The sequence below is a fragment of the Danio rerio genome, chromosome 10 (assembly GCF_052040795.2).
Source record: "Danio rerio strain M-AB ecotype USA chromosome 10, GRCz13ab, whole genome shotgun sequence".
NCBI classification, from domain to species: domain Eukaryota; kingdom Metazoa; phylum Chordata; class Actinopteri; order Cypriniformes; family Danionidae; genus Danio; species Danio rerio.
In genome coordinates this window covers 36580001-36606584 of record NC_141030.1, presented here as the reverse complement: position 1 = coordinate 36606584, position 26584 = coordinate 36580001, and the positions used below count along the sequence as shown (strand labels likewise).

The window sequence follows — 26584 nt, the reverse complement described above, 5'->3', positions numbered from 1 at the left end:
ATTGACATATAGGCGCTATTCGCTGCTTGCTGCTAGTCCATAAACAAGCAGTCCGATGTTGAAATACCCGGTTTAAAAACACTAAACCAGTAGCGTTTGATGCAGACATCTGCAGTGACGGGTTCGAGGGTGACATTAAAAGGTAAATGCGTGTTTATAGATATGATGATTTTTCTGCTTGGTGAGTTTGGACCAGCTAGCTTGCTAAAATGCTAACCTGCGCTACCTCACCTGCTTGTATGCACCGTTTTTGTTTTATTATAACCGCTTATAATTCATTTCTTTTTCTCTATGCATTTGGTATTAGACGATGAGATGGCACGAGCAAATTTGTCTTGATAAATATGCTGAAATATGATGCCTTCATGCATGTTTAATCGATAACGGGCTTGTTTTGAGACGAACTGCTCGTTATGTTGCACGTGTGTGTGTTATTTAAACGTATATAAGTGAATCCATTCATATGAAAGCGTGTATATGGTGATTGTGTGCTTTATAAAGTCATGCAGGCCTCTAGTTGGTGTTGACAGATGTATCCTGCAGCAGTTCATTCAATATATATTTATTTGATCGTGTGATTTGGTCATATAGAGTCATATATATATATATATATATATATATATATATATATATATATATATATATATATATATATATATATATATATAGTAAAGTTTGTAAAGATTATTACTAAATTCTGTCACTAATCACGTCAAGGCCTGCATTATCAAACTTATTGATTACAATCTGCTGTGTTGTATTCTCCATGAATGAAATATGAGCATCTGAATGTTTCCTGCTGTCTGTTTTTACTGCAGTGAAGGCACCAAGATTCTCTCGTCAGGTTTATTTAGCTGTTTATTGGTCAACCCTTTCATATGAAAGCGTGTATATGGTGATTGTGTGCTTTATAAAGTCATGCAGGCCTTTAGTTGGTGTTGACAGATGTATCCTGCAGCAGTTCATTTAATAAATATTTATTTGATCGTATGATTTATAGAGTCATATATAGTGAAGCTTATACAGATTAATTCTATATTCTGTCACTAATCATTTTAATCTCTGCATTGTGAAACTTATTGATTGATTATTGACAATCGGCTGTGTTGTATTCTCCATGAATGAAATATGAGCATCTGAATGTTTTCTGCTGTCTGTTTTTACTGCAGTGAAGGCACCAGGATTCTCCCATCAGGTTTATTTGGCTGTTTGGAAGTAAACCTGGCTGAGATGGATGAGCAGAGTGTTGAGGTGTGTTTACGGTGTTCTGTGTGTGTTTTATATAAACAGACGTCAAGGTGCTTTTGGTTTGGAGGATTGTGTTTAACCCAAACACGAAATGTCTACTATTTATTTCTTATTCCATGGAACACAAACGTTGAAATTTATGTGGAATATCAAGTTCAGCTTTTGCTTTTGCACTGTGTAAAGAAGATTGCAGACTTGGTGAAAATCTGCTAATTATTGTAAATATGGAGAAACGGTTTTAAACAGTTTTCACCATTTTTAAAATCTACTTTGAAGTATTTTTGTTATTAGAGACAATAAAACAGATTTGTGCTTCAAAACTACCCATTTCCCTTTATATATATATATATATATATATATATATATATATATATATATATATATATATATATATATATATATATATATATATATATATATTTTTTTTTTTGTTTCTGCAAAAGTCAGCAAATTTGTGACATCAATAAATTGTACCAATATAGATGCTAATAAAATGTAGTTCTTTGAATTGGTCTATCATTGATTTTTGTGTTTTTCTTAATTTTATAATGGTATTGATAGAGAGATTTTTTATATCTACTGTTATTTTTTATTGAATGCTCATTTGCAGTATGTAAATACACATCTGATATCTTCCTCTGCCATTTATGTTTACTTGGTTAAGACATAACAGACTTCCTCAAGCTTCTTCTTAACTACATGCTAAAAAGAAATTATTTTAACATATGAAGGTCAGCAGCATATTCTGACACTTGAATCTTGAAATTGACAAAATGTCATCAATTGTAAACCCAAGCTGTGCCAAGCTGCTCAAAGCACCAGATATGAGCCAAGTATAGATTATGAATGAGTGTCACTGACATAGAGCACATATATAAGAATTGTATTGGAATGTTCAAGTAAGTCAGTGGAATAAAGAGAATAAATGCTAGTCCAGTTAAAAAACGTAATTAATTCTTGTTTATGTAAAGCACTTTGAATTACCATTGTGTATGAAATGTGCTATATAATTAAACTAGCCTTGCCTTAATAAACAGGGAAAAAAGAAGTTTGTATGATGTATTTTAATGCAAAAAATACACATTCTGACTTTGACAACACTAGTTTTATTTTTTTAACTGATCTTTGTTTTTATAGTTTTTGCAGTAGGTGAACTGTTAAATGAGTAAACTTGAGATGATTATGCAGTGCATCCGAAAAGTATTCATAGCGCTTCACCTTTTCCACATTTTTTTATTTAACAGTCTTATTCCAAAATGGATTAAGTATTTTTTTTCCTCAATTCTACACACGATACCCCATTATAACAATGTGAAAAAATATTTTTTTAAATTGTTGCAAATTAATAAAAAAAAACAACAACAAAAAACTGACAAATCACATGTACATAAATATTTACAGCTTTTCCCAATACTTTGTTGATGCACCTTTGGCAGCAATTACAGCCTCAAGTCTTTTTGAATATGATGCCACTATTTAGCACACCTGTCTTAGGGAATTTTTGCCCGTTCCTCTCAAGCTCCATCAGGTTGGACGGTGTACAGCCATTTTCAGATCTCTCCAGAGTTGTTTTAATAGGATTTAGGTCTGGGCTCTGGCTGGGCTACTCAAGGACATTTACTGAGTTGTTATAAAGCCACTCCATTGATATTTTGGCTGTGTGCTTTGGGTCATTGTCCTGCTGGAAGATGAACTGTCACCCCAGTCTAAGGTCGAGAGCTCTCTGAAGCAGGTCATTCAGGTCATTCTGAAGCAGGTTTTCATTCAGGATATCTCTGTACATTGCTGAACTCATCTTTTCCTCTATCCTGACTATACTTCCAGTTCCTGCTGCTGAAAAACATCCCCACAGCATGATGCTGCCACCACCATGCTTCAACACCAGGCGTTCACTTAAAAGAGTTTAATTTTAGTCTCATCAGACCAGAGAATTTTGTTTCTTATGGTCTGAGAGTCCTTCAGATGCCTTTTGGCCTTGTCGCTTCCATCTGGCCACTCTATCATAGAGGCATGATTGATGGATTGCTGCACAGATGGTTGTTCTTCTGTAAGGTTCTCCTCTCTCCACAGAAGAACGCTGGAGCTCAGACAGAGTGGCCATCAGGTTATTGATCACCTCCCTGACTAAGACCCTTCTACCCGATCGCTCAGCTTAGATGGCCGGCCAGCTATAGGAAGAGTCCTTGTGGTTCAAACATCTTCCACTTACGAATGATGGAGGCCACTGTGCTCATTGGAACTTTCAGAGCAGCAGAAATGTTTCGGTAACTTTCCACAGCCTTGTGCCTCGAGACACTCTTGTCTCGGAGGTCTACAGACAATTTTTTTGTCCTCATGCGCTGGATTGTGCTTTGACATGCACTGTCAACCATTTGACCTTATTTATACAGGTGTATGCCTTTTCAAATTTACCACAGGTGAACTGCAATTGAGCTCTGAATCATCTCAAGAAGCAGAATGTACCTGAGCTCAATTTAGAGCTTCACAACAAAGGCTGTGAATACTTATGTACATCTGATTTTTCCGCTTTTTTATTTTTAATAAAATTACAACAATTAAAAAATCTGGGGTATTATGGGGTATTGAGTGAAGAATTTGAGAAAATAAATTAATTAAATATATTTTGAAATACGGCTGTAACATAAAAAATGTGGAAAAACTGAAGCGCTATGAACACTTTTCGGATGCACTGTATGCAGTCTGCTAATTTATACATTTTTTATGACATGAATTTTTATTAGTATCTTATTAAATTATTAAATGTTTTATTATTGTCTAATAAAATAGGCTTTTTTACACGATCTGTTTCAACACCACTTTTGCAAATAAAATAACGAGATTCATTAACTAAAGAAAGCAAAATACACAATTGTGTTAATAATAACAGAATTTAAATGTTTCTGTTCCTTTCGGAAAAAAAGACTACTTTCATTACACTTATTGCATATTGTTAGCCGCACACTGATTAAGTTGTGTTCATGTGTCTGCTAACAAGAAGCTTGTTATGAAAGGCAGAAGTTTGACTGAAATGTCTTTTGGCTTGTGTCTGTCTTCAGAGCATAGCGGAGGTCTTCCGCTGCTTCATTTGCATGGAGAAGCTGCGTGATGCCCGTCTCTGCCCTCACTGCTCCAAACTGTGCTGTTTCAGCTGCATACGGGTGAACAAACACACACACGCTCATTAACAACAACACGATGATCATTATGAATACAGCCTCAGAGTGTACTAGAGGCCTGTCTAATTAAACAACACTCTCTTTGCTCTATTTATTGCACCAGCTCAATAGGACTTTAGAGAACTAGTCTATTTTTTTTAGAAACATGATTATTTAAAAGTCAAATCACAAGATTTGATTTCAGCTGTTTCTGACCAAAACTCTAGGTAATGAGTGGGCTGCGAATTATACATTGATGATCAAGGGGGTAAACTTTTTAAACTGGTAATCTGTTTAATACATGCTTCAGTGAATCAAATAATTATTAGCAAGTATTTATTTAAATTAATTATTATTATTTTATTTAATAATGCGTGTTTAACTGTTATTTATGGGATATTTAGTGTGTTCTGATATACAGTAACCACAGATTAGCTATTTCAGAGGTTAGTGTGGGTCAAACTATACAAACTATGTGTCAAATTGTACTTTACTTTTAGGCCATATGTAGATACAAACACCTAGTTTACTAGAGAAATGTCTTGTGAACACTTACAATAGCCCCTTTCACACATACAGTCTTTTCTAGAAAATTGCTGGCAATTTTCCGGAAAGGTCTATATGTGTGAACAGGCCTTTTTTGAAAATACTGGTAAATTCGTTCTGGCTATTTTCCGGAAAGAAAAGTTGTAACATTACCGGTAATTTGCTGGAATTCTGCGCTGTGTGAACCCTGAAGGAAGATTGCCAGAAAGAGCGCGTTCTAGACGTGAGACGTCTACTCCATCCAATCAGAACACTCCGATGCATTCACATCTGTGCTGTTTATGAAAATAACAGCCCTTGAATATTTTTCCAGACACATTTAGCAGCTAGATTTTAGTCAAATAATGTTTCTATCTTCCTTCTGAATGCCAACTGTGTAAATTATTATCGATAAGATACTTATAATAAGCCGTTCTTTGTTTACCTTCAAGATCTTTCCTTCATTTGCTTGATGCGTCACATGTGCACATGAAGCAGCCGGTGAGCACCATCACAAAAACATATTATGTTCATTTTGACATGCGAAAGTGTTCCTCCATATGTTTTCATTTAAGTTGTTCACAATACTTATGCATCCAAAGAGTTTGTAATGTAGTCAAATGTTTACAAATACAAGCGCAGCCGTTTAGAGGCCATTTCTGGATAATGATCTCAGAGTTTACCAGTATTTTGGAAGGGATGTGAACGGTCTTTTCTGGAAAAATTCCATAACGTCCTTGACTGTGTGAACAGCACTTTTTTTGATTTATGGTAAAGTCGTTTCGGAAATTTTCTGGACATTTACCGGTATCACTGTGTGAGGGCTTATGTCCATCATGCTCTAAATCTGCCAGTTTTAATATATTGAATGATTCTCACTTAGACTAATTGGCATAATTGGATATGAACCTAATTTAATGGTATGAACCATTATAAGGGTGGTCAAATGTATATTTATATTATTTTATTAATATTCTTAAAGATACAGATAACTTATTTTAAATATTATTTAAGATGCAGATCAGAGAAAACTATTTCTCACACTATTGCTGACCCCCCATACATCTGGTTTTGATATCCTTCCCTGTAATTTGCACCCTGATATTGAACAGTTTTTGAATGGGTTTTTAGTGAATGCTGGAAAAAATGCTATTATTGAGACTCTTAAAGGGGAACTATCATGCCCCTTTATACAAGATGTAAAAAACAATTCTGATGCCTCTAAAGTGTATAAGTGAAGTTTTAGCTAAATAATACTCCACACTAATGTTTTTTTTAACTATTTGCAACGGCGCCAATTAGGCTTTGATCCTAATTATGCCATTTAGGCGACTGTCGCTTTAAATTCAAGTGAGATTGTACTCTTTTCAAAAGAGGGCAGAGTAGGCATGGGCCGGTATATGATTCTGATGTTATGAGAACCTTGGGTAAAAGTATTACGGTATTGTGCTCACTGCTCTACAATATATATTTTTTAAATGTTTGGGTTAAAAATAATAGATTTTTTTCCCCTTTGAAAACAATATATTCTATTTTTTTAAATATTTCTGCATTTTTTGGAGCAATAAACATGTCTGGCTATATAATTCAAATGAATCATTGACTCCTGCTGTCTTCATTAGTTTCAAAAACAGATTTCTTTACAATTTAAAACGGCATCTTTGGATATTTTTTTTCTGCTGGAGATACTATAAAGGTACTATATAGGTATTAAAAGCTTGACCTTTCCAAACCACCTTATACCTTAAAAACAGTTATCATCCCATGCCTAGGGCAGAGCTATAAATGCCTATGTGTCAGCATGGTGGTCGATATAAAAACAAGACTAATGTCACTAATGGGCAGAGCACTTCCCCTCTGATGACACGAATAAGGGGAGCACGTCAGTCAAAGTGTTTCTAGTGTTTTTAATCAGGTCTGCTTATAAAAAATAAAATTATTACATTTTTACCATTAGAAACTGCTTATTTTCATTGACTCTTGCCACACAACGCTGTTTAAACTCCTTATAAAAGTGATTTTTGCATAAAATGTCCCCTTTAAAATCTATTTTAATAATTGACTTTCCATTGATTCAGAGGATTAGCTAAGCTTGCATTTATAAATGAGCACATTTCTGTTTGTCTTCCTGGCAGCGATGGCTGACAGAGCAGAGAGCCCAGTGTCCCCACTGTCGGTAAGTTCTACTAATGATGCTTTGACTGTCATTGGAATAAATCTGGAGATTTAAGAATTGATTTTGCCATTGCGTTAATAATTGACATCACTTCAGGGAAGAATTTAGTTACAGTAAAGATACTCACAAAAAACTTTAGAAAACTGGATCAGAGCCACCTCATATTTGGCAACCAGAAACATGCTTACAAAAATTGGCAGAGCAGTTGGAAGTGTGTGCAAAACACTTCTCTGTAATTAAAGCTCAAACACAATGGTGGAACAGATTTATCCCTGATCCCATATTCGCTTTTGGTTGATCTAAAAATGAAATCCTCTTCCAACAGTGTCTTTGCTCTAGTTAAAAATTGACAATAGCTGAATTGATAAATATGTATGCTAATAACACTTGTAAATGTTGAATTCAGAGCTCCGCTACAGCTCAGGGAACTGGTCAACTGTCGCTGGGCAGAGGAAGTGACTCAACAGCTGGACACACTGCAGCTCTGCAACCTCACAAAACATGAGGAGAACGACAAAGACAAGTGAGCCATGCACTACATCACGCTGTATAGTAATGCTGCAACAGGGGTAAAGCTCTACTAATTTGCATAAACCAGGTCGTGTCGTGTCTAGTTTTTACAGTAAAGTGACCTTTTATGTTAATGTCAATATATGGGTGAAATAATGTTCCATACTCTAACACATATATTCATGTAAAAATGAAGCTATTAATTCTTACACTTGCTTATTTATTGAAAAATATTAAATAAAATGTGATTAATACAAAAGTTTACATAATATATTTTTAATATATAGAAATGTTATTTTATTTTGTGCTTAACCAATATGTTTGTTTTTAGTAGTTTGCATTAGGGCTGTCAAAATGAATCGTTTTTTTTGGTGGACCGCGATGCAGACGTGGAAAATTCGATATTGGTACAGTAATAATCATAACTTGTTATTAGGTACTGATGTCATTTATCTCATATGTGCCATGCTGCCGTAGGTTACTTGGCGAGGGAGGCGAGTGCGAGTATTTATGACGATCCAACTACATAAAAACTGTGCACAATTTCACTGCGTGTGTGTTTGCTGGACAGTCTTTCACTGACAAACCTAATGCATTACACAGAATATACAAAACCTTTTTGGATTTTTAGGATAACCGTTTTATTAGTGGCCAATAAGTGTCCACATAATTCTGATAGTCTGTGCTTGTCCTCTCACCTCGTTTATTCTTTCATCCTTACAGGTGTGAGAACCATCATGAGAAGCTGAGTGTGTTCTGCTGGACTTGTAAGAAGTGCATCTGTCACCAGTGCGCGCTGTGGGGAGGCATGGTACGCACTTCTGTCCTAGTCAGGCTGACAAATTGCGTGTTTGGTGTCATTTCCTCTTCAGATCCAAATGTGTTAAGATGAAGCATGACTGGTCACACATAGATGTCAATTATCAATGAATAATACTGGTGCTAATGTGAGCTGTTTAACGGAGAGATTTTTCAGCACATTTTTAAACATCAGTTATTAGAAATGAGTTATTAAAACTATTAATTATTTTATCGTACATAATATTTAACACATTTTTTTTAAGTACTGGTATTCAGCTTAAAATGCGATTTAAAGGCCTAACTTGTGTAGCCAAGTTAGGATAATTAGGCAAATTATTGTATAATGATGTTTTGTTCTGTAGACAATCGGGGAAAAAAATATTGTTTAAGAGGGCTAATAATATAGACCTTAAAATGAGTTTTAAAACATTAAAAACTGCTTTTATACTAGCCAAAATTAAACAAATAAAACTTTCTATAGAAGAAAGAAATATTATACGAAATACTCTGGAAAAATTTCTTGCTAATAATTTTGACTTCAACTCTATGTAATACATTAATTTCAGTTGCATCAGGCATGAACTTGCTTATGTTCTCTCCCCAGCATGGCGGTCATACGTTCAAACCCCTGGCTGAGATCTATGAGCAGCATGTGACAAAGGTGAACGAGGAGGTGGCCAAGCTGCGGCACCGGCTAATGGAGCTCATTAGTCTGGTTCAAGAAGTGGTAAGCAGCATTGCTTCTCCTTTACGCCCACTCCCAGCCATTTAGACAAGTTCTGAATTGACCGTTCTTAATGGATGCTACTAGTTTATCAGCAACAAATCCTTTTTAGACGCGACTGCTAATGACAAATCAAATGTTATCTAATTACACGTATTCCTGGTTTGATAAGTGCTTTTGAAGGCGGTTTACATAATGTAGCATAACTCCAGGACGCCAAGGAACCCACACAAACCCATCAGTTACTGTTTATAGCTCACTTTTCAATCCTTCGGGTGTATGTCCAATAGAGGGCGCCAAAGCACGTAACAAATTTGCATGACTGGTTTTTCCTCTATATTAATATTGCTCTGCATGAACAAAAACAGGAAACAACTTCCTAGAAAATACACCTTGTCGAATGTCTAGTTAATGTTTTAATTACCAGAAGTTGTTTAAGTTTTAAGGTTCACTAATATTTCATTTATTTTGAAAGAAACTTCTACAAAGCTGCATTTGTTTGATTAAAATTTATAATGGACCATATGCACAGCTAGTATTTTTTTAGCCGATGACAAACGTCCGGTGAAAGCTTTATAGGATTATTTTAAATGTCATAGGGTTCCTTTTACAGCATCGATGCTATAATGGAATTAAAATACATTCAGTTAAGTGAAGTTTCATAAACTAATTTCTAGAGGAGCATGTGATATAATTGACTGCAGCTGGTCTTTAATCTACAATGAATAGTTAGCCAATCACATTCATCCAAACTCGCTATAAGTAGCCTACAAAAAAAATTACTTCCTTGTCTTCATTTTCCAAAGAACCCCCCCCCCCCCCCCCACCCATCCATCTATTTGTACTTCCCTTACATGCTCAATTGACCAGGCGGGAGCCCTGGGCTCAATTATCTCTAAGCTCAGAGTTCTCCCACGGGACAGCATGCCAAACCTATTAACGTTTGTCAAACAATATCTAATTGTGAACTCTTGAAATAGACATAAGCATTCATTTAGTTGTTCGTCGTAAAACGAGATGAAAGACTGCTAGAGCTGTCAGGAACATCAGGCGAGCGCAGAAACTCCAGTGAAAATACTGAATGAGTGTAAAATAAACTTGTATTTTAAAGAAATATAGTGGGGGGAGTGATTTAATGTAGTACTTCTAGTCTGGTCTGAGACCCACTTTATAACCTATTTATTTTATCAGGCAGTGAAAATCCCTGACTTTTTAAAGTGATCAGACCTTAAACGTGGCAATTTTATAACTAAAAGACTGGTCTCGAGTGGTTAAAAGTTTCTCTCAAGCTGTCTTCCCGATTATCTGAAAATTATATACTGTGTAGACCATTTCAGTCTGGTGATGTAATTGGCCCATGAACATTTTCTGTTTGTTGACAATTTTTTTCATAACTGTAAAAAAAAAAAGGAGTTTAATCATAACTCGATGTTAAAACAGTTATTATAACATTGTCAATATGTGGACCTTTATGGATTCTAGGATACTATGGAAATGAAAAATGTAAAACGGGGAATACGTAAGGACCATTGTCATTGTTTACATCTCTTAAAATGGTCTATTTCTTTGGTTTATTAGAGGAAGATGGTAATTTTCAATATGTATTGAACAATATTCTAATTTTGGAGAAATTTTATATTCATAAATAGAAGTGCCTTAAAACAAAACTGCTGTTTCAGGTTTTTCAAAAGGAATTTTGATTATACTGTAAATCTTAACGTTGGTAAAATCAAAATTAGGAAGGAGACTTGAGTTTTAATTAATTCCATTAAAATAAGACCCGGTAGTGTAATTATTATTTTTTTAGGTTGTGTTTGTCTATTCTATGTTTTAATATTTTATTTATTTTTATTAAAATATTATTGATTTGATTATAATTTGTGCTCTGTTCTGTCAATGTAGATGAAAGTTGTTTGAATTTTGCCTTGTTGTATTTGTTATAGTGCAATAATAAAAAATAAGCTAAAATTATAATATTGCGGAAATATTCTTATACTTATTATTCGAGTATGTTTGAAAGAGTATTCTTGTGATGCAAAGCTGATTTTTCATTATTACTTCAATCATAAATGTCACCTAATCCTTTGGAAATAATTCTAAATGTGACTTTTCTTAGCATAAACATTTCTTATTATAAATATTTAGCTGCTTTTCGTCAAAATTCTTTGATGAATAGAAAATATATTTTAAAAAAGCATCTGATTTATTCATACAATTTAGAATTTCTATATAAATACTGTTTATACAACATAGTTTGTTTGGTTTTTGACGAAAACACACACACACACACACACACACACACACACACACACACACACTGACTCCAAACATTTAAGTGTTTTCACACAATTTGACCATTTTAACATCCGTTCTGCCTAAATTTAAAAGTAATGTGTTTTTTTCCTTTTTTTTTTTCCAGGAGAAGAACGTTGAGGCAGTACGAGGGGCGAAGGATGAGAGAGTGAGGGAGATCCGGAATGCTGTGGAAATGATGATCGCTCGGCTTGATAATCAGCTTAAGAATAAACTCATCACACTCATGGGTGCAAACATGCTTTTTGTTCAATCGGACAAAACTTTTCAAAGGATCTTTTAAAGTGTTTCTGGTCTAATGCAGTGTTGCTGCATCCACAGGACAGAAGACCTCTCTGACACAGGAAACAGAACTGCTGGAGTCTCTGCTGCAGGAAGTGGAGCATCAGGTCTGTGTGCTTGTGTATCAGTAAAATGGCGACTTTAGACCACAGATCAAAATGAAAAGATGGAAATAATATTCATATTTGTTGCTATGACATGCCAAAAAAAAAAAAGCGGTGGTTTACAAAGTATTCTTGGCAGTTCAACAAAAACCCTTTATTTTGTGGGGAAACACGGTGATCAAGTTAGAGAATAGGGCTGATGGTTAATTATAATTGTGATAATTTGATCATCCAGTGTCTGTTTTATTAATTTGATGAATCCTTTATTGTGAAAGATGCAATTCATCGCCTTGAATGAGGTTCTGTCTGCGTTCTGAATGATTTTGAGATATTGAGCTTCAAAGATTTGGCGTTCCATATAGCAAACAACATTTCATGTAACAGTTCTCTGTCATGCATTAACATGACAGAGACCCTAAATGTACTCTAAATGTAAATGAGCAGAATTCTCTTAAATTTGCAAATTGGGGTAAAAAACAGGTAAATACAGATAGAACCTTCTAATTCTAAAAAGTCATTTTCTGCTTGAAAATATAAGGTTCTGTCTGGCAGATCACTAATTCAAGCGTTACAAGAAATACACTCAGTCTGCTTATTAATTTAATTTAAAAAATGGTTTTTAACAATATGTTGATGTTTGAGAGTTAGATTTTTGCTTTCTATAACATTTGTTTAATGTTTTAGGATGAACATTTTTTTTCTTGTTCGAATTAAGCATACAAGGCTGTGCCAAATATTTTATCCAGTGCAGATGTTAATTTAATGTAATTAATATGGTCATATTTATTGTTGTAATTAAGACCCCATGAATTAAATGAATTATTTCCCGTCAAGGCTTCATATCAAATTAAAAGACTTTAAAAGAAAACAGACAATGAGCAAAGGAATGTTTCACTGACTATAAATACACACAAATAAAAATATTTCACATTTAATTTATTTCCTTTTTTTATTTTACATTATTCACAGAAGTTTTTATGAAAACATAACACCCCATAGGGTACACCATGTAAATATGTAAAAAAAATTATCTCTGTGTTATTAATATATTACAATTTTTAACAATGGAGCAGTCCGGTGGAATGACAGAGAGCTGATCCTAATTGGTCCTCATGCGTGCTTTCAAAATGCTGATTGGCTCACAGTAAGAACATCATAGAGCGAAGCTAGAGTTCGACTTTGCAGATAAAACTTTTTTAATAATTATATTTTTAAAATAAATCTAAAAATGTAAACAACTCCTAAAAAAAATCGCATAATGTAAATAAGTTGTCATTTAATAAGAATATGTGAATAACTCTGATGAGAAACTGAAGTATGAGGTGATGTTTTAGGGGTCTCTATTTAGGGATGTACAATTTGGGGAAATTATCTAAATGTGTTTTTTTTTTTTGACTATATTGTGAATTTTGATTTACGATTTAATTTTATAGTCAAGCTTCAGCTCCATAATCTTTAAGTAGTTTCAACAATTCTGTTACAGCTCTGAAAAATGACCTCTTTTTGTTCGGTGTCTGTGACTTTGAAACCAAAATAATCCCATATTACCAATGCTGTTATTCTTTAATATTAATTCATCTATTAATGCTTCCGTAGCGGCAAACACCACAATCCCCCACAATCAGAGCTTTCCTTCTTGTTTGACTTTTTTTTTTTATTGTTGGCGTAGTTCGGTTGCGCAATTCTGCTTGGGCAGAACAAAAGTGTGCTCACTCAATTGGCTAGTAAGACTATCACATGCAGACAGCAGTCACGCATTTGTTCTGGATGGAGGAAATTAAATAATATATATATATTGCAGTCTCTTGCGCAGTGGTCACCAAACTTGTTTCTGGAGGGCCGGTGTTCTGCAGATTTTAGCTCCAACCCTAATCAAACAAACCTGAACAAGCTAATCAAAGACCTACTAGGTATGCTTGAAACCCCCGGGCAGGTGTGTGAGGCATGTTGGAACTAAACCCTGCAGGGACACCGGCCTCCAGGACCAAGATTTGTGACCTCTGCTCTTGCAAAATTAACTAATCACAATGTTTCAAATTGCGATTCGATTTCGATTAATCGCACAGCCTTAGATCCATTTAGGCGGAAGTGACAAACTACAAGATTTACATGTTTATATCAGTTTTATATCTTCTAAACATGAAGTTTGTCACTGTTTTGGAGCACACTAGTTAACTGAGTTAATTCAGACTAGATAGAGATGCCGAAAACTGTTATTTTCTTCCTGTTAGTACAGCTTCAACTAAAATCAAATTTCAACCTGAAAATAATCTCAAACCTAATTTTGGATTTTTTTCTATTTCATTTCTGACGCTTGTTGATTTGTGACGCGAGTGTGTTATCACCCCACAGTTGCGTTCATGCAGTAAGAGTGAACTGATCTCGAAGAGTCCAGAGATCCTGCTCATGTTTCAGCAGGTACACAGGAAACCAATGCAGTCGTTCGTCACCACTCCTGTCCCGCCAGACTTTACCAGGTACACACACATAGACACCGTACCTGCTATTCTCCAACATTATGCAGTAACAAGACCTCAGTAAACTTGAACTTTTGCACTCTCCGTGGCAGACTGTGAGCGATGAATAAACATGCACACCTGTAAAAACTCTCTAGGCTAAGTCAAGTTAACCTTTTTGAATGGAGTTTCCCCATTTTGATCTGCAAGATGAATTGCAGCCAGTTTAATCTCTTATTTCTTCTCAGTGAGCTGGTCCCTGCGTATGACTCCAGCACTTTTGTTTTGGCAAACTTCAGGTAGCGTCTCTCCATTTGTCCTTCTTATTAATTTATTTCATAAATGGTGCATTAGTTCTCTTGCGTGACTGGAATTGTTTCTTTCTCGTTGCTTTAAGTACTCTGCGGCAGAGAGCTGACCCTGTTTACAGCCCCCCACTACAGATATCAGGCCTGTGCTGGAGGTTGAAGGTTTATCCAGTAAGTATGACATCCACAACTATGTCTGCTGTAGGACCAAAAGTCAAATCTTGAAGATTATAATTTTTTTGTTTTGTGTTTTTTTTGTTTTGTTTTGTTTGTTGTGTATTGTTTTGTTTTGTGTCGTTTTGTGTATTTTGGTATTGTTTTTTTTTTTTTTTTTTTTTTTGTGTTGTATTTATTTATTTATTTTTTTGTGGTTTTGTTTTGTGTTGTTGATGTTTTGTTTTGTGTGTCTTGTTTTTTGTTTTGGTCTTGTTCTGTGTATTGTTGTTGTGTTTTTTGTTTTGGTGTTTTGTTGCATTGCTTGATTTATGTTGTTGTTGTTTTTTGTGTGTTGTGCTTTGTTTAGGGTGTGTTGTTTTTTGTTTTGGTCTTGTTCTGTGTTGTTGTGTTTTTTGTTTTGGTGTTGTTGCATTATTTGATTTGTGTTTTTGTTTTGTGTGTGTGTTTTTTTTTTTGTGCTTGCATTTTCTGTTTTGTTTTGTCTGGGGGTTTTTTTGTTGCGTTTTATTTGTTGTATTTTAATTCTGTTTATTTTTTTTAAATTTGTAAACATGCACTGGACATGCCTGATTTGCATCTTGCGTCTTTTACATTGCATGGTTCACAATATTAAAATAAGATTCTCTTTTTAAAGAAGTGCAGCTTCTTTATTACAAGCAACAAAACATTTATTCGGTGTGTGTCACCCTTTTGGATTAGCATTATGTTCATTTCAGTCCTTTGTAAAGATGCATCATGCACTCATAATTTTAAAGGGATAGTCGAGTGTTTTTTGTGTGTGATTGTGGTTACGGGGTGCAAAACAATCTGTACTCATGTTTCATTTGTATTTTTTTCACATCTTACCTTGACCTTTACCATATATATTGCTTCCTCCTAAAGCCCGCCCTCAACTGGTTCTTATTTGTCAGCTAACCTAATGTGTTATGATTTGTGGATGTTTTTTTTGTTTTTTTTTGTAGTCCCCCAAACTTTACTCATTTAGGCTTTCCTAAGCTAACTCTGTAAAAGCCAATGTCTCTCTTTGCATTGAACTTTGAGCATTTTACATTCAAAGATGTTGTTCACACAGCAACATTACACTAAAACTGTTTAATATTAGCAAACGTCACAAATTAGTTATCATATATTTCAATTTAAATTACATTCAAATGAATTACTTAAGTGTACAAAATAGCCTGTTCTGAAATTTACTTATTTATTTTTACTCTTACTATGGCGGTAATTTTACTCATCCTTCTCAAAGACTTTGATTTTGTCTTTTAGGATGGCAATGGTGTCGTTCGAGGAAACTATCTCTCTGTTTTTCTGGAGCTGTCAGCAGGACTTCCTGAGACTTCTAAGTAGGCCACACTAACTACTCTTACCCTCATCCTGCTGGGCGATGTCACAAATAACTCCTTTTTTCCTACCCGACTTGTCGTGTTCCCCAGATATGAATACAGGGTGGAGATGGTCCATCAGGCCTCCAGTGACCCCACCAAAAATATCATTCGAGAGTTTGCATCAGACTTCGAGGTGGGCGAGTGCTGGGGATATAACAGGTTCTTCAGGTTGGACCTTCTCGCCAGCGAGGGCTACTTGAATATGCAGACTGACACACTTGTTCTAAGGTAAGACCTTGGAGATTAAGTAATTTACTTTGTGTTAGGCCTGTGCTGCCAAAGTTGAAAACCAGGTAGTGTTTAGGAACATCTTGGATTGAGTGTGATGGAACTGAACTTTCATGCCTGAAGAAGTATTTTTTTTTTGTTAAAAGTATTTTTGTAAAGTACTTATTTTATTTAACCAAATGTCTTTAAACACTGCATTTATGAGCTATTGCTGCTACCCAGTGTGCATACTTTCTGTCCTAAATATTATTTAAAAATACAATTATTATGTCCCAAACTGTAATATGTTAAAAAGGTTTTTGGACAGTGTACCACTTCCGTTAGTAATTTGAAGTGTAGAGCCATCCGTACTCTAACTCAGGGGTTTTATACTTTTGTAACACATGCAGCCCCCCAAGTTTGTCCTATGTCACCTCAACAACACCCCCCACCCCCCCCCCCCCAAATGTGGAAGTTTTTTTTTTTTCTTTCCGTTCTACGTAAAATTTCAAATAAAGCAACACTTTTCCACCAGTCCTTCATATTTGCGTCAAATACCCCAGTTTGTCATGGGGGCATGAATAAAATGTACATGAGTGAAACCCGAACTGCAGTTAAAGTTGAGAAGTTGAAGATGAAACATCCAAAATTACATGAGACTCTGCAGGAAACGTGGATAGCCTGGTGACGCAACATTCAAAAAGCACTTTTGAATGTCTTATTCAGATTAAGGCAAATACCTTTTACTGATGTCCATGTAAATATAGTCAGTAGTCTTTAAAGTATGTGAAAGATTCAGATGGGGCATCCTGTTGATTTGATTCAGAAGGGCACTTTTTAGTCAGACGGCCCACCGGTTTTCATTTATTCACTGTCATTAGTTTTAAAAAGCACACGCTCCATTTTATTTGTATATATATTTACTGGAACGCATAAACTCTACAGGTGCCAGATAGTTAGCGGTGAAGCTAACGTTAATCAGATTCATTCTAGTGAACGCTTCAAAATCGTCATCATAATTTACTCAAGTGCACGCCTCAATGTCTTGCCCCCCCCTTAATAGGTGCTGGGACCCCACAGTTTGAAAACCCCTGCTCCTAACTGCTATTATTGCCCACATAGATGTGAATTCGGTTAGAACTACAAACTCGGGGGGGGAAAAGTGTAAACAAACTACAAACATGGTGGATGCGCGAGACCAACCCTCCAGTAAGGAGGCTTCGGAAAAAAGTTGTTTGCATGACTATTAATTAATATCTAGCCTACTTGAAAATATTTAAATCACATTTTCCATTTTGTAATCCATCTGCAACAACGATGTGAACTTATTTAAATGTATTTTTGGACATTAACTTCTGAATGTACAATTATCCAAAGACCTGAGGAGATTTCTCTACAAAAAAGACTAGTGAATGGCAGATTATCCTGCTGCTGCTTCTCCAATATCGTAGGTTATTAAATATGAAAGAAATGTGGATGTGTTGAGATGATTGACAGGGGGCGCAACATATTGGTCAATTAATGAGGATGTATAATGTCTCAAAGTTTGCATACTGCATTACGTTTTCGAAGGTATCGAATTAAGATGCAGCGTATGTCGTCTTCTTTAAAAACAACAGTTAATAAATATGTCATCATGACTTGTGGCACTGTCGCCTTACAGCAAGATGGTCTGGTCGCTGGTTTGAGCCCTAGATAGGCCAGTTGGCATTTCTGCGTGGAGTTTGCATATTCTTCTTGTGTTCGCGTGGGTTTCCTCCGGGTGCTCCGGTTTCCCCCACAAATCCGAAGACATACGGGATAGGTGTATTGAATCTAAATTGGCCGTAGTGTATGAGTGTGAATGTGAGAGTGAATAGGTTCCCAGAGATGGGTTGCAGCTGGAAGGGCATCCGCTGTGTAAAACATGCTGGATAAGTTGGCAATTCATTCCGCTGTGGCGACCCCAGATGAATAAAGGGACTAAGCTGAAGGAAAATGAATAATAAGTTGTCTTTTTTTGCTGTATTGTTCATTTCTCATGCTCTGCTGCTGCTTCTGTTTTTAATGTTGCAGGTATCAAGTCCGATCGCCTACATTTTTTCAGAAGTGTAGAGATCAGTATTGGTATATAACTCAGCTGGAGTCCGCCCAGTCCAGCTACATTCAACAAATCAATAACTTAAAAGAGGTTAGTGTTATAGCTGACAATTTAGGCTTCCATTTAACCCTGTGTTATGTTAATTCTAAACCTGTTTTTTTACAGTATTATTAAGGACTGCTTAATATTATACAGACTCAAGTTCATTTGTGGTTAACCCTAATAGCATACTATTGAGACCTTTTTTCCCCAGAGTGTTATGTTTTGATATGTTTCTGTTCAGAGGTTGGCCATAGAACTGTTCCGTCGGCAGAAGTCACGAAGCTCGTCTCCACCTGATCGGCGTCTCTGTCCCACGACATCCTCTGGCAGAGACTCTCGTCAGGGGAAGAGCTCCGTGCTGGAGGAGTGCAGTCAGGCGGCCTCAGTAGAGACAAAGGAAGATGAGGATGAGGAGAAAACCCAGCATGATGACTCTAATGTAAGGCCTGTGAAAGCAGCATGATGATGTTTATAGCTACCAGGGTTGGAAACTGATTGGGACTTGTTGCAAAAATGCTTTTAAAAAAGGAAAAAAGCTTTAAAACAGTCAGTTTGTGACATTTAGTTAAAATTTTTCTTGTAATTTTTGTAAATGGCGCTATATAAATAAAAATTATTATTATTATTATTATTATTGTTGTTATTATTATTAAATGTATAATTAACAAAGTTATTTTAAACCAGTTTAACAGATGGCCCACAGGCCCTCCCTCCATCCCGCAACTGATGTCTATATATAATGTGATTTGGCCCAACAAAACCACCTACTGTACATTTAAAGTACTGTACTATATATTTGGGTTACTTTCGGTTTCTCTATGTACGGTCCGCACCCGGAGATTATGTCTGGGGCTGATTTAAACTTTTGAAATGGATGTCTGTAAGTGCTCTATTCTTATTAAAGCACTATTTTTGTTAAATTTCAAATGTTGTTTTATTATAATCAGTTTTAAGCTGCCTGTATTTCGTTGTACAAACACTTCATGTTATGCTGGTGGTGTAAATATAATTATTTTGCTAATATTCAATTCGATTTGATTGCTAAATGTAATTTCTTGACATAAAAGGCAACAGTGTAATTAAAAAGCAACAAGCTAATTATAAAAGGTTTCATACTGAAAGTAAAAATGCCCCAGCAATCCAATTCAGGAGGTAAATGTCATCCCTTAATAAAAAAGGTAGTTTCTGACCCTGGTATAATAATAATAATAATAATAATAATAATAATAATAATATCAAATAAATAAACAAATAAATTTTTATAAAAGCTTAACTGTGCATTCACATCGAAGGCGGCGAGAGCGTCAAAGTTTTATCCAACCACCCTGTTGACAATGCTGTCTGCCTTCACAGCTCTGGCGGTGAAAGCGTCAAAGTTCCCTACATAGATCTCGCAATTAAAGAAGCCGTTGCAGCATATCAGCAAATCACTTACATTCCTGCATAAATAATGTGCTTTCTAGCGTGAAAATGTTGCACGATTTTTATCAAATTCATTTAACAATGGAAGATTAATTTATTGCGTTTGGTGTGGCTTTGCTCGACTTATCCAATTAATGGACATCAGTAACTCGGTAGTAACTTTTTTTAATGTATGTCCCTTGTTAGAAAACATCGTAAATAATTTGAAATCCAGCGACCACAATAATCAAACCCTTGGGAACAACTGTGGTTAAAACCAATGTTCACAGTGACTGTTCTCTCTAGACTCCTCTCAATGTGTGGACTTCTATATTCTGATTGCTTAGCACCGAACCCTGTCAAAGCTCATTACCACAATGTTGACTTGATTTCAACTCCCCTCGACTTCCGGCTACTTTGACACTCTCACTGCATTCAGTGTGGACACACAGTAATATATAATAATATATATATATATATATATATATATATATATATATATATATATATATATATATATATATATATATATATATATATATATATATATATATAAAAATAAATAATAATAATAATAATAATAATAATTATTATTATTATTATTGTTATTATTATAAAAGCCTTTTGTTCCTCTGGAGAACTAAAAATTATTATTTTTTACTCTAAGACATTATCCATAATTTCCTCCATTATTTTGAACCTCAATGATTCACTTACATCATCATCATAACCTGACAGTAGGCTCTGCTTTTAGGCATATAACATTCAAATCTGATTAGACTCACTGTGATCACTAACAGGGCTCGAAATTAACTTTTTTATTTGGTAGCACCGGTGCTCCCAACTTCAAAAATTTAGGAGCACCAGAAAAAATTTAGAAGCACCAGAAAAAATTTAGGAGCACCCACCAAAAATGATTGAGCACCGCTGCAAATTGTATTTTAAGGGACTTATTGTATTTTAAAACAACATCAATTAGGACATCTAACTAATGCTGAGATGACATTGATATTTGTGTGCAATAATTCCAAAATGTGTATGTATTATAATTCTAGAATATTAATGATGATGAAAATGACAATAATAGTAACAATGAATTACATTTGTCATCATCATGCTGCCTTGAATGTGCTTGAATGCAAGTTATCTGCTATAAAAAGTCTGTTACTTTATGAAAAATAAATGTATAGTTTGCATCAAACAAAAATTAAGCATTGCAGTAAGAAATATTTATTTTGTACTGCTAAACAGCATATATATGCATGTCAGTTTAATAAATAATATTTCTGCTGCAAAACAAACAAAATATTATAATAAAATATTAAATTCAAGGCTGAAAGCTGCAAAACAGTCATCAGTAACTAAATAAAAAAATATATATACACCTCAAGAAAGAATAGGCAAAAGAAAGGAAGTAAAGTCTCACTTCTATCACTCTTTAAAAGTTTTGGTTTCAGTTTGTGTCAATTTAAATGTTCAGTCTGAGCTGATCTTCATTTTTCTGTGTTTGTGGAAAAGCAGGCGAGTCAGCCGACCCAATTTATGAGCAGGTTGAGCATCGGCGCAATACCGCTGTTTGTTATGAGACGCAGTTTCAGTGTAAACTTAGTAAAGGCGAGCTTCTTTGGCGATGATACAGTAGGCTATTAGATTTGACTTTTAGCGGACATTTGTGCTAAACACGCAGTGAATGCAACGCATGGAGATTCGGGCACCTTCTCCAAGAAGCGCGTACTCGATTGATCTCAGCTGGCGGATCAATATTCACCACGTGTCATGATCGCTCTCATCTGCGCCTCAACTTTAGGTGGGGTTTGCACTTTGCAAACCTGCGTGCTTTAAGTTTTCACTCTAGCCGTTTGCATTTCCCGTGGACATAAAAGCTCCCTCCCTGTCATCTAACAGTGAAAAGCCTTGAGTGATTGACAGCTAATATGAACCAATATAGCGGCAGGGAAGAGCGATTCAGCACGTTTTTAAAAAAAAATCAAAACAGGTCGCACTAATGCGGCCAAATATATTATGAGGTCGCATCGATTAATTTTCGGGCGCATATGCGACCAAAATGGTCGCAATTTCGAGCCCTGACTAAAGAAAACAAGCCTACATGTGATTGTAATACCGGCAGCCCGACAGCCTCATTACTCTAATCATTTGTGTGCTCTGAGCAATTTTATGCGATCTGATGCACATACATGAGTTTGATATGATGTTGTTGTAATGTTAGGAGTTGTCTGATGGCGATCTGGAGGTGGACTGTCTAACTGGAGACGAAGATGTCAATCCTCTGGATGGTAGCAGCACTTCTGGAAGCTCCACAGCCACCAGCAATACAGAGGAGAATGATATCGACGAGGAGACAATGTACGTACAAGATGTATAAGAACAGGCTTACTAGTTTAGTATAATCTCCTTAAAATCAGAGGCAAACAACCGAGTATTACAGCTAATTATATCAGGTAGTTTAGAAGCATTTTGTAACCTTTTATTTTATTAAGGAGCTATGATTTCTTTTAGGCAGAATTACGTAATTACATGATTCTTAGGAGGGCTGAATTATGTAGTATAACCATAAAATCAATGCAATGTGATTTGCTGATTAGTAATATGCAGAATAATTAAATAACACTGGTGTATTAATAATGGTTACAATAATAATTGTAATATGGTTCTGTCTTTAAAATCTTTAAAATTGTTATGAGCCATATTTTAAAGGTGCCAGTGAATACACTGATACAATGTTTAACTCTTCTCTGATATATAACTAGAAGGTATGCGGAATCCCGAATTCTGATATGGTATGATAGGTTTTGTTTTGACCATATTTGGAAGGATCAGAATATAAATCGGCAAAATCATACATCAGTTTCCCTGTTAAATGACAACTTTTCAACTGAAGTGGTGGAGAGGTTTATTTTAGCTAGAAGGAGCCGATAAAGATGTATTTAGAGTGGTATTTTGTGGTTTTAATGAAATAAATGAAAACAGGCCCTGTCTTTGTTTTCTGTACGTTGCAAAGCCACACAAACAGATGTCAAATTGTGGTGCTGATGTGCGCTACACTAATTGAAAACTATGTTTACAGTTCTAAAAAGCTTAACCACCTTAAGAACTAAGTGATATGACACCTAAACACTTCAGCAGTTTACAAGTGTTTGTTGCCTCATTACATTAGGGGTGTAACTGATCACATGTGAAGCATGAGGCTGATACATTTTTTTTTTTTTTTTTTACTCGTAGTTTTATCCTAAATTTTTAACAATCGCAGAGAGATTGACACTTGCATCATTCAAATCACATGTATGAAAGCATTTAGGCTTTCTTGTAAAATATGAAGATGATGGAAGAAGTTGTGGTAGTTTATTCAGGATGTGCTGGGTTTCTTAGGTTATTTAAGGTGTTTTCTGTCACTACTTGTTTAGCCTGCATCAATGCATTCAGTGTAAGCTGCACTTTTAATCATTTAAAAGATCAGGATCTCAACACCCACGCAACATGCATTATAGATTATGGTGATTTGCTGATGTATATTAACCCTTTGAATCGCTGCGTTCGAATCGGGAGATTCAGTCTTTAGTCTGAGTTGGTTATGAAGTTACAAACAGTCAAACAACACAGAATTATTGGGATAACAGTTTATAGTTAAGATATAACCAGTGATGTTTATGGTAAAGATTCAAATCATCATGATATGCATTTAACTTGCACTCAAAAATGAAAGTTGTAGGCAGCAAATTACATTTTTTAACCAGTATTTGGGACAACCAGCCATCAAAAATATACCACTGAATAATTCTTCAAAAATGACACATCTAGCAATGAGTTTTATGAGTGAATAACTAAATCATTTCTTGAAAATGAGACTAAAAATAAATATGGGTTGTACAAATTTTAATGTTAGATTTATATGTTTACTGTTATCAGCAACAGTGTTAGTAACAGAATGTTTCACAGTACTGAATATTGAACAAATTTTTTTATTCAGCTGGTTAGTTCATTTTATTTTTAATAAAATTACAAGTTATTTGTTTGTTAAAACCAAAAGTTTCTTGCAGTACTGTTTTTGTAAAGAATGGAAAGCAAATTACATTTGTGTCTCCCCCTTTTTGGTTGATCTTTAAAATGGTCCGATCCGTGACTAAAAAAACATAATGTGATCCGAACTGTGAGATTTGTGATGTGTTACACCACTAATTACAATGTGTTACAACAAATTTCACAATATACACGTTAAGCTAACAAAAGATACATTTAACACCTTGTGCCTCTTGATTGGCTCGTTTTTCACTTGGATTTTTCAGTCACAGAATTTATGAAAATGAGAAAACAATGAGGCTATGCCTAGGTATATTCAGATTTCCATTTTATGGCACCTTTAAGCTGTTACGGCTGTATGGCTCACAGAGTCGGGCTTTAAATTCAGAACTATTAATTTACAGTAATCATTTTACAGTGAAAGCCTAGCACTTGAAGGTCACAAGCTTTTATATGTTCACAAAGTACACATCTTTTCAAAGTGTCAAAATCGTGACCAGCTTTAATAGCTTTTTTTTTTTTCCTTCTTTTTCTTTTTTTCCCCTTAAAGCAACACACATCATTTGCCTGCATCCTCACTGTGTTTTAAATACTAGTGTACTAACATTGCATAAGAGAACGTGCTTGGTATGCCAGAGGGGAACAGCTGTATCCTCCCCCTGGCTGGAAAACACAGTTTAATTAGAGCTGCTTCCACATTTTGTGACAGGCACTCTGTGTTTAACTAGAGAAGAGCGGTTCTTTCTGTCCTATCACGATCACTATTGGCAGCTTTGACTTGTGTAGGCTCAGTGAGAGCGCTTGTGTTTCTGTAGTGAGGTGTTGGAGTCAGAACCTCACATGTTTGCGCTCATGCTAACGGCTAACGCCCGCTCAAACGCTCTCGAAACGCACACACAGAACTAACCAGATGAGACGAATGAGTCATCAGAGCTTCTGCCTCCTGCTTACAAATGCTCACACACACACACACATGCACTCTTGCTCTCGGGCCTACGCACACCTTTGACTTCGTTTGCTTGAGTGTTTTGTGTGCGCTCTTCATGTTGACTTTGTGAAGGTGCCCAATCCACAAATGATAGTAGCCCTGGGTCTCCTGGATAAATTAGGAGAGAGGGAATCATGGGGTGTTAGACACTGTTTATACCTGGTGTTGTGCATTTGCTGTGACCTTTTGAGATTGCATCTATGTGTTATATGGGTTTTAAAGTCTGTTAGCATTGCTTACTGTGTCGGTGGTCACCACATACTGACACTTTTTATTTATTAATCATTTAATTTATTATTAATTTAGCTTTCTAATGTTTATCTTAATGCTAACAAACAGAAGCCTTTAAATGTTTAACGGCATTTAAATGCTTAAAAGGTTGACTGCATGGTTATATTCATTTAAAGCTGCTCGAAACATTATTTATGATGCAAATAGTAGGGGTGTAACGATACACTCAGCTCACAATACGATGTGTATCACAATATAATGTTCACGATTCGATATGTATCACGATATTTTGAATAAAAATTGAAAATTAAACTGAAATGCAAATTTTACCAAGTAAACTATTTTTTATGTATTTCTTTTGTTTCAATTGGTTAAACTGAACCTTCTTTAAGAAAATAAATTAAACAGGCCTGTCTCTGGAAAATAAAACAATTTAAAAACTTTTTAAATATTATTGAAATTACAGAGACAAAATTAAGGAACAATTTAAGTAAAGGTGCAAAAAAATAAGCTTTCTATTCAATTGAATTTAACAGTAAGAGCTTAAGGCTTTGCTTGGTCACTTGTGTTTTTTGTGTGTGCAAAAAAAAATCCACATTTCCAGGTATTTAATTCATATTTAATTAAATTCATTTAAAGATATCTCTAATTACAATTGTGACTAGTTAAAACTCATTTAGAGATATCTGCAAATATTTTTCAATGGAAGTCAATGGAGGAATATGACTAGTCATTATATATTTGCAGATATCTCCAATCTGATTTCGTACTAGTACAATTGTAATTGCAGATATCTCTAATTGTCATTCTGACTAGTCGAATTATAATTATGACTAGTCAAAATATAATTAGAGATATCTCTAAATATATTTATGGATAGTCAGAACAAAGGTTTAAATGCTAAAACGGCTTGCCATACGCGCGTGTCTATCAAAGTCCGCCCTCTGTAGTAACAGCTCACGGTCAGCTCACGTCATGTGTGATTTTGCGGCGGGAACATTATATGAAGACAGAATGATATTTTAGGGTGAATTGTACCTTATAAATACAGTATGTGACTCTTTCAACACCATTAGGAGGTATCCCTGTCACTGTGCAAAGTATGTAAATCACTGTGAAGACTTTAAAACTTAGGATGTTTGACCCAGTATGCGTGTCTAAAGCAATGACTGTACAACCGAAATGTTGCCAGACGTCTGATTTTGAGAGGATGGGCCATCCTCTATTTCAGCTCCACTCATCTTGGTTTGCTAACATTACTGCTGCTGCAATCTGAACTCACGTGCGACAGCAGGTGGAACGTAGCTCACGTGCAAACTGCTCAACTAATAAGAGAAAACGGACGTCATATCGTAATCAAATCGTCATAATGCCACGATGCATATTGTGACATTTTTGCATCGCAATAAATCGTACAACGATAAATCGTTACACCC

General features: G+C 35.3%; 1 protein-coding gene across 1 annotated transcript in view; it reads left to right on the top strand.

Annotated features, from left to right (window-relative positions):
- trim37 (tripartite motif containing 37) overlaps positions 1–26584 on the top strand; it is a 42872-nt gene continuing 16288 nt past the window's right edge. The window contains exons 1-17 of the mRNA XM_087271015.1: positions 1–142; positions 1170–1251; positions 4305–4406; positions 7064–7104; positions 7511–7627; positions 8338–8425; positions 9020–9142; positions 11559–11682; positions 11774–11841; positions 14191–14315; positions 14543–14593; positions 14692–14773; positions 16046–16122; positions 16213–16392; positions 18427–18541; positions 18735–18932; positions 22122–22258. Coding sequence (XP_087127141.1) covers positions 1231–1251; positions 4305–4406; positions 7064–7104; positions 7511–7627; positions 8338–8425; positions 9020–9142; positions 11559–11682; positions 11774–11841; positions 14191–14315; positions 14543–14593; positions 14692–14773; positions 16046–16122; positions 16213–16392; positions 18427–18541; positions 18735–18932; positions 22122–22258 — 1649 coding nt within the window. The 5' untranslated portion in view covers positions 1–142; positions 1170–1230. The remainder of the gene's footprint in view (positions 143–1169; positions 1252–4304; positions 4407–7063; positions 7105–7510; positions 7628–8337; positions 8426–9019; positions 9143–11558; positions 11683–11773; positions 11842–14190; positions 14316–14542; positions 14594–14691; positions 14774–16045; positions 16123–16212; positions 16393–18426; positions 18542–18734; positions 18933–22121; positions 22259–26584) is intronic.